The sequence below is a fragment of the Lithobates pipiens genome, unplaced genomic scaffold (assembly GCF_037356315.1).
Source record: "Lithobates pipiens isolate NorthernLeopardFrog02 unplaced genomic scaffold, aLitPip1_a1.2 Scaffold_22, whole genome shotgun sequence".
Taxonomy (NCBI): domain Eukaryota; kingdom Metazoa; phylum Chordata; class Amphibia; order Anura; family Ranidae; genus Lithobates; species Lithobates pipiens.
The window spans coordinates 87,567,017-87,581,402 of NW_027507784.1; the positions used below are offsets into that span (position 1 = coordinate 87,567,017).

Here is a 14,386-nt window from a genome sequence, read left to right on the forward strand (position 1 = left end):
AAAGTAGACACCCCAAGCTATTTACTGAGAGGCATGTTGAGTCCATGGAATATTTTATATTTTGCCAAAAGTTGCGGGAATATTACAAACTTTTTTTTTTTTGCACAAAGTTGTCACTAAATGATATATTGCTCACACATGCTATGGGCAGAAGTCAAATTACACCCCAAAATAAATTCTGCTGCTTCTCCCGAGTACGGGGATACCACATGTGGGGGACTTTTTGGGAGCCTAGCCACGTACGGGACCCCGAAAACCAAGCACTGCCTTCCGGATTTGAATATAAAATGCTATAAAAAACAAACTAACCAGAGTCACCCGTAACACTTATACGGTGATCAGTGGTGAAAGGGTTAACTAGGGGCAATCAGGTGGTTCAAATTTTTATTAGGTAGTATATGGGGGTCCCTGGCGCTATATAAAAACCTGACGGGGAACCTAAATAACTAACTGGCTAACCAGCGTCACCAGTGACACTTATACTGTGATCGCTGGTGAAAGGGGGTGAAAGGGTTAACTAGCAGCAATCAGGGGGTTAAAACCATTATTGGGTAGTATATCGGGGTACCTAGCGCTATAAAAACCTGGCGGTGAACCTAAAAAAATAACTAGCTACCTAGCGACACTAGCGACACTGATGCAGCGTTCAGAAAAATTATCGCTTAGTGACACTGGCAAAAGGGGGTGAAAGGGTTAACTAGCGGAAATCAGGGGGTTAAAACCATTATTGGGTAGTATATCGGGGTACCTAGCGCTATAAAAACCTGGCGGTGAACCTAAAAAAATAACTAGCTACCTAGCGACTGTAGCGACACTAATGCAGCGATCAGAAAAACGATCGCTTAGTGACACTGGCAAAAGGGGGTGAAAGGGTTAACTAGCGGCAATCAGGGGGTTAAAAACATTATTGGGTAGTATATCGGGGTACCTAGCGATATAAAAACCTGGCGGTGAACCTAAAAAAATAACTAGCTACCTAGCGACACATGCAGCGATCAGAAAAATGATCGCTTAGTGACACTGGCAAAAGGGGGTGAAAGGGTTAACTAGCGGCAATCAGGGGGTTAAAAACATTATTGGGTAGTATATCGGGGTACCTAGCGCTATAAAAACCTGGCGGTGAACCTAAAAAAATAACTAGCTACCTAGCGACTGTAGCGACACTAATGCAGCGATCAGAAAAACGATCGCTTAGTGACACTGGCAAAAGGGGGTGAAAGGGTTAACTAGCGGCAATCAGGGGGTTAAAAACATTATTGGGTAGTATATCGGGGTACCTAGCGATATAAAAACCTGGCGGTGAACCTAAAAAAATAACTAGCTACCTAGCGACACTAGCGACACATGCAGCGATCAGAAAAATGATCGCTTAGTGACACTGGCAAAAGGGGGTGAAAGGGTTAACTCTAGGGGCAATCAGGGGGTTAAATCTTTATTGGGGGGTGATAGGGGGCTACCCTGGACCTAACACTAACTGTCCTGACAGTTTTTACTGTCACAACTGACACTGAATGCATTGATCAGTAAAGAAATGATCAATGCAATCAGTGACACTGTGACTGGGGGGGGGGATCGGGGGGCGATCGGGGGGGGGGGGATCGGGGGGGGTTTGTGTGCCTGTGTGTACCTACATGTCAGTGTAGTGTTGGTGCACACTTACTTTTACTGTTCTCCTCGTAGTCCGGTCAAAAAGACCGCCCCGAGGAGAATGACATCACTTCCTCCTTCCTGTGTAAACAATACACAGGGGAGGAAGCTTCTCATTGGCCAGGAGCGATCCAGAGGGGGTGGCCGAAAACCAACGGCCATCCCCTCATCACGGAGCGCTCCTGGACCGAATCGGACCGCCGTAACCAGCGGGAGGGGGTCCGATCGGACCCCCCACCCGCTGGAAGGCAATCACGTAGATGTACGTGATTATGCCTGCCTGTGCCATTGTGCTGACGTACAATGGCAATACGGCGGTCCTCAAGTGGTTAAAAAAAAAAAACAAATATGAAATAAATGATTACAATTTATCTGAATTTGAATTGGAAATTGGATCGCACAAAATGGCCTGGTTATGAAAGGGGGAGGGGGGTAAATCTTCCAGAGGTCAAGTGGTTAAAATAACATAAAACTTTCATAATTAAAACATATTGGAAACATATTGTAATCAATACAAAAAGGTATACAACTGAAATAAGATGAAGATTCCTACTTAGGCTGCTTAATAGAATAGAAAAGAAAAGAATAGAATTAAATAGAATAGACTAGACTAGAACAATAAAATACAATAGAACATAACAGAATAGAAAATAAAGGAAAAGATTAGAATAAAAAAGAATAAAATATTAAAATATTCAATAAAGGAATAGAATAGAAAATAATAAAATAGAAAAGAATAGAATAGAAAATAAAAGAATAGAACAGAAAATAAAAAGAATAAACCAGAATAAAATAGAAAGTAAAAGTAATAGAATATAAATTAATAAAATAGAACAGAATAGAATAGAAAATAAGGTAATTAAATAGAATAGAAAACAATAGAATAAAATATAAATGAAAGTGGATGTAAACCTACTCTCATCCTTTCTAGACGACTTCAATATTGGTTATCTAGAAGGATATACATGCCTCCTGCATGTATACTTATCTGCCAAATGTCTCCCCTCTGTCTGCTATGACGGCTGCAGATTTTGTGGGTGGGTCTGTTTTCCAGGGCTCAGTGGGTGGAGTTGTGATGTCAGTAGACTCCCCGCCCACCTCTACACTCCCCTTATCAATATGCATTTTCTCCTGTGTTTTTCTTAAACTGAACTTCTGCTATGATCTCTAACATCCAGTCAAAACGCAGGAAAGTCCCCACATGACTTCAGCATGCCGAAACATGCTGAGGTGTGGAACAGCCAATCCTGGCAGAGCAGCAGAAGAAAGGAGTGGAGGAGGAAATTAAAAAATAATTAATGTCTCTTAGGTTAGTGTACGAGATATGTAAATCACCCGTCACTCACAGCAAAGGGGAGGATTTGACAAAGTTTTTCTCTGTTTGTCAAGATTTATCTCACTGAACAATAAAAGAGGATTGCTCAGAGCTGGATTAACTCTTTGTGGCTCAAATGATAGGAAATCTTATACTCTACATTATGAAATAAAAAAGAAAAAAAAAAAGGGTTTACATCCATTTTAATAGAATAGGCAAAAATAGATTAGATTGTAATGAATTAGAATGAATATACAGTACCTGGAAAAAGTATTCATACCCCTTGAAACTTTCCAAATGTTGTCATGTTACAGCCAAAAATGTAAATGTATTTTATTGGGATTTTATGTGATAGACCAACACAAAGTGGTACATAATTGTGAAGTGGAAGGAAAATGATAAAAGGGTTTCATTTTTTTTACAAATAAATATGTGAAAAGTGTGGTGTACATTTGTATGGCGCCCCCCGGAGTCAATACTTTGTAGAACCTCCCTTCTCTGCAATTACAGCTGCAAGTCTTTTTGAGGATGTCTCTACCAGCTTTGCACATCTAGAGCAGTGTTTCTCAACTCCAGCCCTCAAGGTGCACCAACAGGTCATGTTTTCAGGCGCTCCATTATTTTGCACGGGTGATTTGATCAGTTTCACTGCCTTAGTAATTACCAAAGCTTTTTCATCTTTGGGAAATCCTGAAAACATGACCTGCTGGGGCGCCTTGAGGACTGGAGTTGAGAAACACTGATCTAGAGAGGGACATTTCTGCCCATTCTTGTTTGCAAAATATCTCAAGCTCTGTCAGATCGGATGGAGAGCGTCTGTGAACAGCAATTTTCAAGTCTTGCCACAGATTCTCAATTGGATTTAGGTCTGGACTTTGACTGAGCCATTCTAACACATGAATATGCTTTGATCTAAACCATTCCATTGTAGCTCTGGCTGTATGTTTAGAGTCGTTGTCCTGCTGGAAGGTGAACCTCTGCTCCAGTCTCAAGTCTTTTGCAGACTCTAACTTCTAAGATCCCCCTGTATTTGGCTCCATCCATCTTCCAATCAACTCTGACCAGCTTCTCTGTCTCTGCTGAAGAAAAGTATCCCCATAACATGATGCTGCCACCACCATGTTTCACGGTGGGGATGGTGTGTTCAAGGTGATGTGCAGTGATAGTTTTCTGGAACACATAGCGTTTTGCTTTTAGGCCAAAAAGTTACATTTTCGGTCTCATCTGACCAGAGCACCTTCTTCCACATGTTTCCTGTGTGCCCCACATGGCTTCTCATAAACTGCAAACGGGACTTCTAATGACTTTCTTTCAGCAATGTCTTTCTTCTTGTCACTCTTCCATAAAGGTCAGATTTGTGGATGGCACGACTAATAGGTGTCCTGTGGACAGATTCTCCCACCTGAGCTGTGGATCTCTGCAGCTCCTCCAGAGTTACCGTGGACCTCTTGGCTGCTTCTCTGATGAATGCTCTCCTTGCCCGGCCAGTCAGTTTAGGTGGACGGCCATGTCTTGGTAGGTTTGCAGTTGTGCCATACTCTTTCCATGTTCGGATGATGAATTGAACAGAGCTCTGTGAGATGTTCAAAGCTTGGGATATTTTTATAACCTAACCCTGCTTTAAGCTTCTCCACAACTTTTTCACTGACTTGTCTGGTGTGTTCCTTGGCCTTCATCATGCTGTTTTTTTCACTAAGGTTTTCTAACAAACCTCTGAGGGCTTCACAGAACAGTTGTATTTATACTGAGATTAAATTACACACAGGTGGACTATAATTTACTAATTAGGAGACTTCAGAGGGCAATTGGTTCCACTAGGTTTTAGTTAGGGATATCAGAGTAAAGGGGGCTGAATACAAATGCACGTTATACTTTTCAGATATTTATTTGTAAAAAAATTGGAACAACAATTAATAATTTTCCTTCCGCTTCACAATTATTACTTTGTGTTGGTCCATCACATAAAATCCCAATAAAATACATTTACGTTTTTGGTTGTAACATGACAAAATGTGGAAAATTTCAAGGGGTATGAATACTTTTTCAAGGCCCTGTAGCCGTCTTCTGCAATACGAATATCACGTGTATATATATATATATATATATATATATGTGCTGTACTCACCTCTGATTCATGCACTGTAGATTTCCTGACCACTCTGTCCAGAATCTCTTCCTTGGAACATCTGCAGCCAGTTAAGGAATTCTATGAACACAAACTGGTGGCTACAATACATTGTATATCCTCACGTATTGCTTGCCGAAATGTTGTTTTATACAATGGCATTCAATCATTTTTTATGCATGTGTGATCTCAAAGTCTGAGCCTGTGATTCTTTAAGAAACAAATACAGCATCTGATATCATTTGTTACCATTTATTATAGATGAATATTGATATTTAGCCAGGCAAGACCCTAGCAATACTGCTAGCTTTAATCACACTCTGTTCGATGAATATAGCCAAATTGCACTGTACCCACTTCAATACCGGGCACTTAAACACCTTTCTGCCCAGACCAATTTTGAGCTTTCAGCGCTGTCGCACTTTGAATGACAATTGCGCGGTCATGCTACACTGTACCCAAATGAAATTTTTATAATTTTTTTCCCACAAATAGAGCTTTCTTTTGGTGGTATTTGATCACCTCTACGGTTTTTATTTTTTGCGCTACAAATAGAAAAATACCGAAAATTTTGAAAAAAATAATGTTTTTTTTTTTGTTTCAGTTTCAAAACTTTGTAAATAAGTACGTTTTCTCCTTCACTGATGTGCACTGATGGGGCTACACTGATGGGCACTGATAAGGTGGCACTGATGGGCACCAATGAAGTGGCACTGATGAGGTGGCATTGATGGACACTGATAGGCGGCACTGATAGGCGGCACGGATGGGCGACACGGATGGGCGACACGGATGGACAATGATAGGTGGCACAAATTGGCACTGATAGCTGGTACGGATTGGCATGGATGGGCGGCAGAGATGGGCATGGATAGGCAGCACAGATGGGCATGGATAGGCGGCACAGATGGGCATGGGTGTGCACTGATAGGCGGCACAGGTGGGCACTCATAGGCGGCACAGGTGGGCACTCATAGGCGAGGGAGGATTACCTTTTCCCTGGTGGTCTGGTGGCGTCCCTGGTGGTCCAGTGTGGGCATCCTCGGGGGGGGCTGTGCTGATAATCGATCAGCACAGACCCCCCCTGTCAGAGGAGCAGCCGATCGGCACTCCTCTACTCGCGTCTGACAGACGCGAGTGAGGAAAAGCCAATCACCGGCTCTTCCAATTTACACTGTGATCAGCCGTAATTGGACACGGCTGATCACGTGGTAAAGAGTCTCCGTCGGAGACTCTTTACCGAGATCATAGTTGCCGGGTGTCAGACTGACACCCCGCAACAACGATCGCCGCGATGCGTGCCCCCAGGGGCGCGCAGCGGCTCATAATCCTGAGGACGTCATATGACGTCCGGTCAGGATTATGAAACCACTTTGCCACCGTCAATTTGTAATAGGGTGGGCGGCAAGTGGGTACTATTTAAAGCAGAATTCCAGGATAATAATCCAGTCCTCTTCCTAGCACCTATGTATGCTAAGAAAGATGTGTAGTATCTCACAAAAGTGAGTACACCCCTCACATTTCTGTAAATATTGTCTTCTATCTTTTCATGTGACAACACTGAACAAATGACACTTTGCTACAACATAAAGTAGTGAGTGTACAGCTTGTATAACAGTGTACATTTGCTGCCCCCTCAAAATAACTCAACACACAGCCATTGATGTCTAAACCACTGGCAACAAAAGTGAGTACACCCCTAAGTGAAAATGTCCAAATTGGGCCCAATGAGCCATTTTCCCTCCCTGGTGTCATGAGACTCGTTAGTGTTACAAGGTCTTAGGTGTGAATGGGGAGCAGGTGTGTTAAGTTTGGTGTTATCGCTCTCACTCTCTCATACTGGTCACTGGAAGTTAAACATGGCAACTCATGGCAAAGAACTCTCTGAGGATCTCAAAAATAGAATTGTTGCTCTACATAAAGATGGCCTAGGCTATAAGAAGATTGCCAAGACCCTGAAACTGAGCTGCAGCACAGTGGCCAAGACAATACAGAGGTTTAACAGGACAGGTTCCACTCAGAACAGGCCTCTCCATGGTCGACCAAAGAAGTTGAGTGCACGTGCTCAGCGTCATATCCAGAGGTTGTCTTTGGGAAATAGACGTATGAGTGCTGCCAGCATTGCTGCAGAGGTTGAAGGGGTGGGGGGTCAGCCTGTCAGTGCTCAGACCATACGCCGCACGCTGCATCAAATTGGTCTGCATGGCTGTCTTCTCAGAAGGAAGCCTCTTCTAAAGATGATGCACAAGAAAGCCGGCAAACAGTTTGCTGAAGACAAGCAGACTAAGGGCATGGATTACTGGAACCATGTCCTGTGGTCTGATGAGACCAAGATAAACTTATTTTGTTCAGATGGTGTCAAGAGTGTGTGTCGGCAACCAGGTGAGGAGTACAAAGACAAGTGTGTCTTGTCTACAGTCAGGCATGGTGGTGGGAGTGTCATGGTCTGGGGCGGCATTGGTGCTTCCGGCACTGGAGAGCTACAGATCATTGAGGGAACCATGAATGCCAACATGTACTGTGACATACTGAAGCAGAGCATGATCCCCTCCCTTCAGAGACTGGGCCACAGGGCAGTATTCCAACATGATAATGACCCCAAACACACCTCCAAGACGACCACTGCCTTGCTAAAGTATCTGAGGGTAAAGGTGATGGACTGGCCAAGCATGTCTCCAGACCTAAACCCTATTGAGCATCTATGGGGCATCCTCAAATGGAAGGTGGAGGAGCGCAAGGTCTATAACATCCACCAGCTCTGTAATGCCGTCATGGAGGAGTGGAACAGGACTCCAGTGGCAACCTGTGAAGCTCTGGTGACCTCCATGCCCAAGAGGGATAAGGCAGTGCTGGAAAATAAAGGTGACCACACAAGATATTGACACTTTGGGCCCAATTTGGAGATTTTCACTTAGGGGTGTACTCGCTTTTGTTGCCAGCGGTTTAGACATTAATGGCTGTGTGTTGAGTTATTTTGAGGAGACAGAAAATGTACACTGTTATACAAGCTGTACACTCACTACTTTACATTGTAGCAAAATGTAATTTCTTCAGTGTTGTCACATGAAAAGATAGAAGAAAATATTTACAAAAATGTGAGGGGTGTACTCACTTTTGTGAGATACTGCAGGTGACTGAGCCTGCCCGTGCCGCCTCACCACATGTACTGCAGTGGGGTGGCAAGTGGTTAAAGAGGGATTCCACCTACAAAAAAAATATTAAAAGCCAGAAGCTATAAATACTACAGCTGCTGACTTTTAATAAATGGACACTCACCTGTCCCGGGGTCCAGCGATGCCGGCAGCTGGGGCCGATCGATCGCTCGGCTCTCGGCTGCTGCCGCCACCATTCTAGGTGAGGGAATCAGGAAGTGAAGCGAATCTGCTTCACTTCCCGGTTCCCTACTGCGCATGCGCGAGTCGCGCAGCGCAATAGGAATTGTCCGCACTGTCTCTGAGACCCGTGTGTGTCCCAGCAGACAGCGCGGCAGGACAGGAAGAGGCATAGACTCCCACAGAAGTGGGTGTAAATACCTGTCTTTGACAGGTATCTCCACCCCCCTCCCCCCTGAAAGGTGCCAATTTTGACACCGGAGGGGGGGAGGGTTCCGATCAGTGAAGTTCCACTTCAGGGTTTAATGAATAACTCAGAGAGAACTCTGTGACTGGACGGTAGCTGGCCATGTGACTTTGTCAGGTCTTGTGACCAGACTCTCCTCTCTGTTTTTGTTCAGAATCCGTTCGGCTTTAACTGCCTCGATTAGCGGGGAGTTTAAAAAAAAATGTTTTGCAAAATCAGAAGTACTGTGTGTCTTGTCCACAGTATGACCACACCTGTGCTTTAAATGGCCCCCTTAGTATGAAGAATAGGACTAATTTCTGTAAAACAGACATTGCCATTCCGGATTTTTAGTGTGCATTATATCCCTATACATATACAATCTCTTTCGTAATGTGAAAATATGTGGCTTGCAATGGATACAGCTCCATGATGATGATCAGCGCGCTTCGCTTCTCAAATGCTTCGTGGAAATAAACAATCCGCTCGTGGCTGATCTGAGACAGTATATTCATCTCTCTCCTCGCCTTCCCCTTGGATGACCCCCGCGATGGAATAAATTTGGCTGCAAAATCCAGGCCGCTTCTCTTCTCCAGCACGTGGCGGACATAGGAGAACGCACCTCTGAGACACAAGAGACACTTAATATAAACCTTATCCCTCTACACCTAATAAAACAACATCAAAACTAACAGCAGCAAGCTTCAGCACACACAAACAAGACGTGGATGAGAACCCATCACTTAGGAGTCTATATACAAATACACTATATTACCAAAAGTATTGGGACACCTGCCTTTACAGGCACATGAAATGGCCTCCCAGTCTTAGTCCGTAGGGTTCAATATTGAGTTGGCCCGCCCTTTCCAGCTATAACTTCAACTCTTCTGGGAAGGCTGTCCACAAGGTTTAGGAGTGTGTCTATGGGAATGTTTGACCATTCTTCCAGAAGGACATTTGTGAGGTCAGGCGCTAATGCTGGAATAGAAGGCCTGGCTCACAGTCTCCACTCGAATTCATCCCAAAGGTGTTCTATCGGATTGAGGTCAGGACATTGTGCAGGCCAGTCAAGTTCCTCCACCCAAAACTCGCTCATCCATGTCTTTATGGACCTTGCTTTTTGCACTGGTGCGCAGTCATGTTGGAACAGGAAGGGGCCATCCCCAAACCGTTCTCACAAAGTTGGGAGCATGAACATGTCCAAAATGTCTTGGTAAGAGTTCTCTTCACTGGAACTAAGGGACGAAGCCAAACCCCTGAAAGACCACCCCACACCATAATCCCTCCTCCACCAAATGATATGGACCAGTGCACAAAGCAAGGTCCATAAAGACATGGATGAGCGAGTTTGGGGTGGTGGAACATGACTGGCCTGCACAGAGTCTTGACCTAAATCTGATAGAACACCTTTGGGTAAATTAGAGAGGAGATTGTGAGCCAGGCCTTCTCATCCAACATACTGCCTTAAAAATGCATTCCTGGAAGAATGGTCAAACATTCCCATAGACACACTCCTAAACCTTGTGGACGGCCTTTCCAGAAGAGTTGAAGCTGTTATAGCTGCAAAGGGTGAGCCAACTCAATATTGAACCCTACAGACTAAGACTGGGATGTCATTAAAGTTCATGTGCGTGTAAAGGCAGGTGTCCCAATACTTTTGGTAATGTAGTGTCATTTGATATGCAAATGTCTCAAGCATTTACAAAGAAATCAAAAATAATCACTGTATTGTGTCTAATATGTTTATTTCCTATGATCGTCAGCTCCATCTAGTTGCCATAAGGCAGTATTTTCCTGAAATACCCTAATTAGGGAAAATACCGCTTAATGGCCACTAGATAGAGCTAACGTACATAGAACATAAATGGATTAGACATAATATGGTGATTATATATGATTGAGACATTCACACAGCAAATTTTCTGTGAATAGACCCCATAATTGTAAACAAAATTTTACAAAAGTTTCTTTCTACCAGCTCAGAATTACACTCACACACCCAGGAAAAGACTTGCCTTCCGATCTCCTTGTGAATGGTGTAGTAATCGGTCAGTCTCCGAGCTTTCAGTCCATCCGATTCGTCTATTGCTGACCCGGCTCCGGGCACCTCTGTACAAAAAAAGTACCATTAATATAAAGGGCAGACTTCACTTTTGTTAAAAGCAAACTTATTTAACATCTATAATAGCTTAGCTTTCTCAAATTCAGGCTCTGTTCGCATCTTGCGTTAGCCAGGATTAGCATTCCCGCTTGTGATTTTTAGAGTGATATTTATACACATTTCCGTGTGCCGAGCATAGGGCAGTCCATTTACTTCAATGGGGTGCCCTATGTGCATTTGTTGCCTCCCCCTCCCCCAAAAAATATGGCTGCTTTTTGGGGACAAGCTTCTCGCAATTTTTAAACGCATGTCTTGCCATGCAATTCTGTCGTGTGCCAAAATCGCAGCGCGTTTGAGGTGTCATTAGGAATAATGGCACCCAAACACACCTTGTGCGTTTTGCTGCGATTTACAATTGCAAATGAACAAAAACAAAAGCAAACTCACCCATCTATCTGTGTCTTCATGCTTTATTTTGTTAAGAAATCGCTTTGAAAAACACCCCCCCCCCCCCCCCAGCATTTCTGGCAACGGGTATCTTGAATAAGGGCAGCTGATTCCCTTAACTGAGTTAAGGAGTGTGCTATGTACAGAGTGCAGGGTTCAGGGGTCCGTTATGTACAGGGAGCAGAGTTCAGGAGTGTGCTATGTACAGAGTGCAGGGTTCAGGGGTCCATTATATACAGAGAGCAGAGTTCAGGAATGTGCTATGTACAGAGTGCAGGGTTCAGGGGTCCGTTATGTACAGAGAGCAGAGTTCAGGAATGTGCTATGTACAGAGTGCAGGGATCAGGGGTGCGCTATGTACAGAGTCCACAGTTCAGGAGTATGCTGTGTACAAAGTGCAGCCCTAATCCCCCAAAACTTCCTTGCATCTCTCTGTTCAATTTAATTGTGGGCTACAGTATGGTTACTCTCAAAGGGGCAGGTTGTATCTGGGGTGCATTATGCACAGAGTGCTGAGTTCAGGAGTGCGTTACTTACAGAATGCAGAGTTCAGGAGTGTGCTATGTACAGAGTGCAGGGTTCAGGGGTCCGTTATGCACAGGGAGCAGAGTTCAGGAATGTGCTATGTACAGAGTGCAGGATTCAGGGGTGCACTATGTACAGAGTGCAGAGTTCAGGAGTATGCTGCAGTAAAATATTTACTCGGCGTAACATCATTCTTCACATTATGTAAAAAAAATGGGGAAACTTTACTGTTTTTTATGCATTTTACAAAAGAAAAACGCGTTTTTAAAAACTGTTGCGCAAATACTGTGCGAGATAAAAAGTTGCAACGACCACCATTTTATTCCCTAGGGTCTCTGGCAAAAAAAAAAAAAACCCATATATAATAATTGTGGGTTCTGAGTAATTTTCTAGCAAAAAAATTATGATTTTTACATGTAGGAGAGAAGTGTCAGAATTGGCCCGGTAGGAAAGTAGTTAAGATCCTGCCTCCTGGTTTTGGCGCACATTTATTGTGAGGATAGTGTACTAGAAACAGGTGACCTGCCTGTCAGGGGCAGTGGAATGGTTCCAGTCGAGTAGGGAAAGCATAGGGATCCGTCACTCTTCCTGGAAATCTCCCCACTAAAGCCTCGTACACACGATTGGATTGTTGGCCAACAAAACCGTGGCCCACGGTTTGGGCGTTGGCCCAAACTTGTCTTGCATACAAATGGCAAGGAATTGTTGGCCAACAAACACGAACATAGTGACGTTCTACGTTGTTTTTCAGCTTTTTAGCGCCACCCTTTGGGCTCCTTCTGCCAATGTCGTGTTAGTAAAAGTTTGGTGAGTGTTGAGTCACGCTTTTCGTTTCGCACTTTTCATTTTGTACTTTTCATTTTGTTTCTGAACGGCCATTCGTCAGCCAGACATGTTGCAGAATCGGAGGAGATAACGTGTTATTTATTATTGGCCTTGGAGTTATTGCTTTGACATAATTTTTTTTGGTTGAATAATAATGATTTGATTTGGTATATTTTCTATATTTTTGGATGCATAGAATGCACTTTTTGGTTAAGTTCTATTGGCAGATATCATGTCTAATTTTATTTGTTTTCTTTTTTTAATGCACGATGAAAAAAATTGTGGAGAATAATACTTGGCTGTGTGTTTTACTTCAAATTACAGTTTGGGAGTCGGCAGTTACATTTAAAAAAAATTAAAAAAATACATTATTATGTAAAATTGACAAGGGACACCAACATAATTGTATCTTTGATCTTAAAAACTACAGGATAATTGTGTTGTGGTAACTTGCCCAAATAATAATAGCTTCATTATTATCCCATTAAAGAAGAAGAGAATTGTGCGCTGCATTTCCAGATTTCATATCCATTAATTCTCCATTACGAACGCTAGTTTACAAGACCTTCCGGCTCATCCTTGCTTCCGAGCATGCGTGTTCGTACTTTGGACTTTTGTCCGACGGAAAATCGGACAACATGCATTTGCGGAAAATTTTAAAACCTGCTAGCGAACATTTGTTGGCGGAAAGTCCGACAACAATTGTCCGATGGAACGTACACACGGTCGGATTTACCGCCAACAGCCTGACATCAAACAATTCCCATCAGAAAGTCTGATCGTGTGTATGAGGCTTTAGACTAGGACCGGCTAAGCTGCATTCTGCCTCTCAAGATAGATGCTGTCAGCTCGGCTGAAACCTGCTCTGCTACACAACGCTGTCATCCGTGAGTGTTCCAGGTTGGGCTTTCTTCTGCTGGGCTTGCATTGAACTGTTTAAAGCGGAGGTCCACCCTAAAGTGGACCTTCCGCTCATTGGAATCCTCCCCCCCTCCGGCGCCACGATCGGCACCTTTCAGGGGGGAGGGGGGTGCAGTTACCTGGATAATCCAGGTAACTGCACCCACTTCCGGGATAGCTCTCTGCGGAAAGGGGCGTAGATCTACGCCCCTTTCCGAAAGTCCCCCGCTGCCTGCTGGGAAACACACAGATCCCAGAGGCAGCGGGTCCATCCTTATTGCGCAGCGTGATTCGCGCATGCGCAGTAGGGAACCGGGAAATGAAGCCGAAAGGCTCCACTTCCTGATTCCCATACCCAAGATGGCGGCGGCAGCACCCGAGTGACGATCGAGAGATCGGCTTCGGTTGCCGACATCGCGGGCGTGCTGGGCGGGTAAGTGTCCTTATTTTAAAAGTCAGCAGCTGCAGTATTTGTAGCTGCTGGCTTTTAAAAAAAAAAAAAACGGCGGACTCCCGCTTTAACTTGACATCAAAACAAGTTCTTTCAATTGCATCTGGACTGTGTGTGTGTTACTGCTGCCACACCACACTACACCCACCCACGCTGCATCCACCCACAGGCTATCAAAGTCCTTTCAGTCACTCTGGTAGGTATAATTTTACACCGGACAATGATATGACCTACCTGCGCACACCTGAAGTTCAGCCTTGCAGGAGAGCTCGCCGGCCAGGTTGCGTGCTGTGCAGGTATATACTCCCGAGTCCTCGGGGGAGGCATTGAGGATGACCAGGGAGCACTCCGCATCGTCATACACAAAGTTAAGATGTCCGCTCTCCACCAACAGCTGACCATCCTGGAGGAAGGGAAAAGAGGAAGGAGAGTATCTGAGATGATGAATAGACTAAAAAGAAATTACCAAACGCAAGTAAACCAGTACTGATT

General features: G+C 44.1%; 1 protein-coding gene across 4 annotated transcripts in view; it reads right to left on the reverse strand.

Annotated features, from left to right (window-relative positions):
- The window catches only part of SPEG (striated muscle enriched protein kinase), a 496,800-nt gene that overhangs the window by 87,771 nt on the left and 394,643 nt on the right, over positions 1-14,386 (reverse strand). For all 4 annotated transcript variants that reach the window (XM_077447841.1, XM_077447840.1, XM_077447842.1 and 1 more), the window contains 4 exons: positions 14,129-14,297; positions 10,661-10,754; positions 9,069-9,269; positions 5,088-5,148 (listed from right to left, as the gene is read on the reverse strand). In XM_077447841.1, coding sequence (XP_077303967.1) covers positions 5,088-5,148; positions 9,069-9,269; positions 10,661-10,754; positions 14,129-14,297 — 525 coding nt within the window. The remainder of the gene's footprint in view (positions 1-5,087; positions 5,149-9,068; positions 9,270-10,660; positions 10,755-14,128; positions 14,298-14,386) is intronic.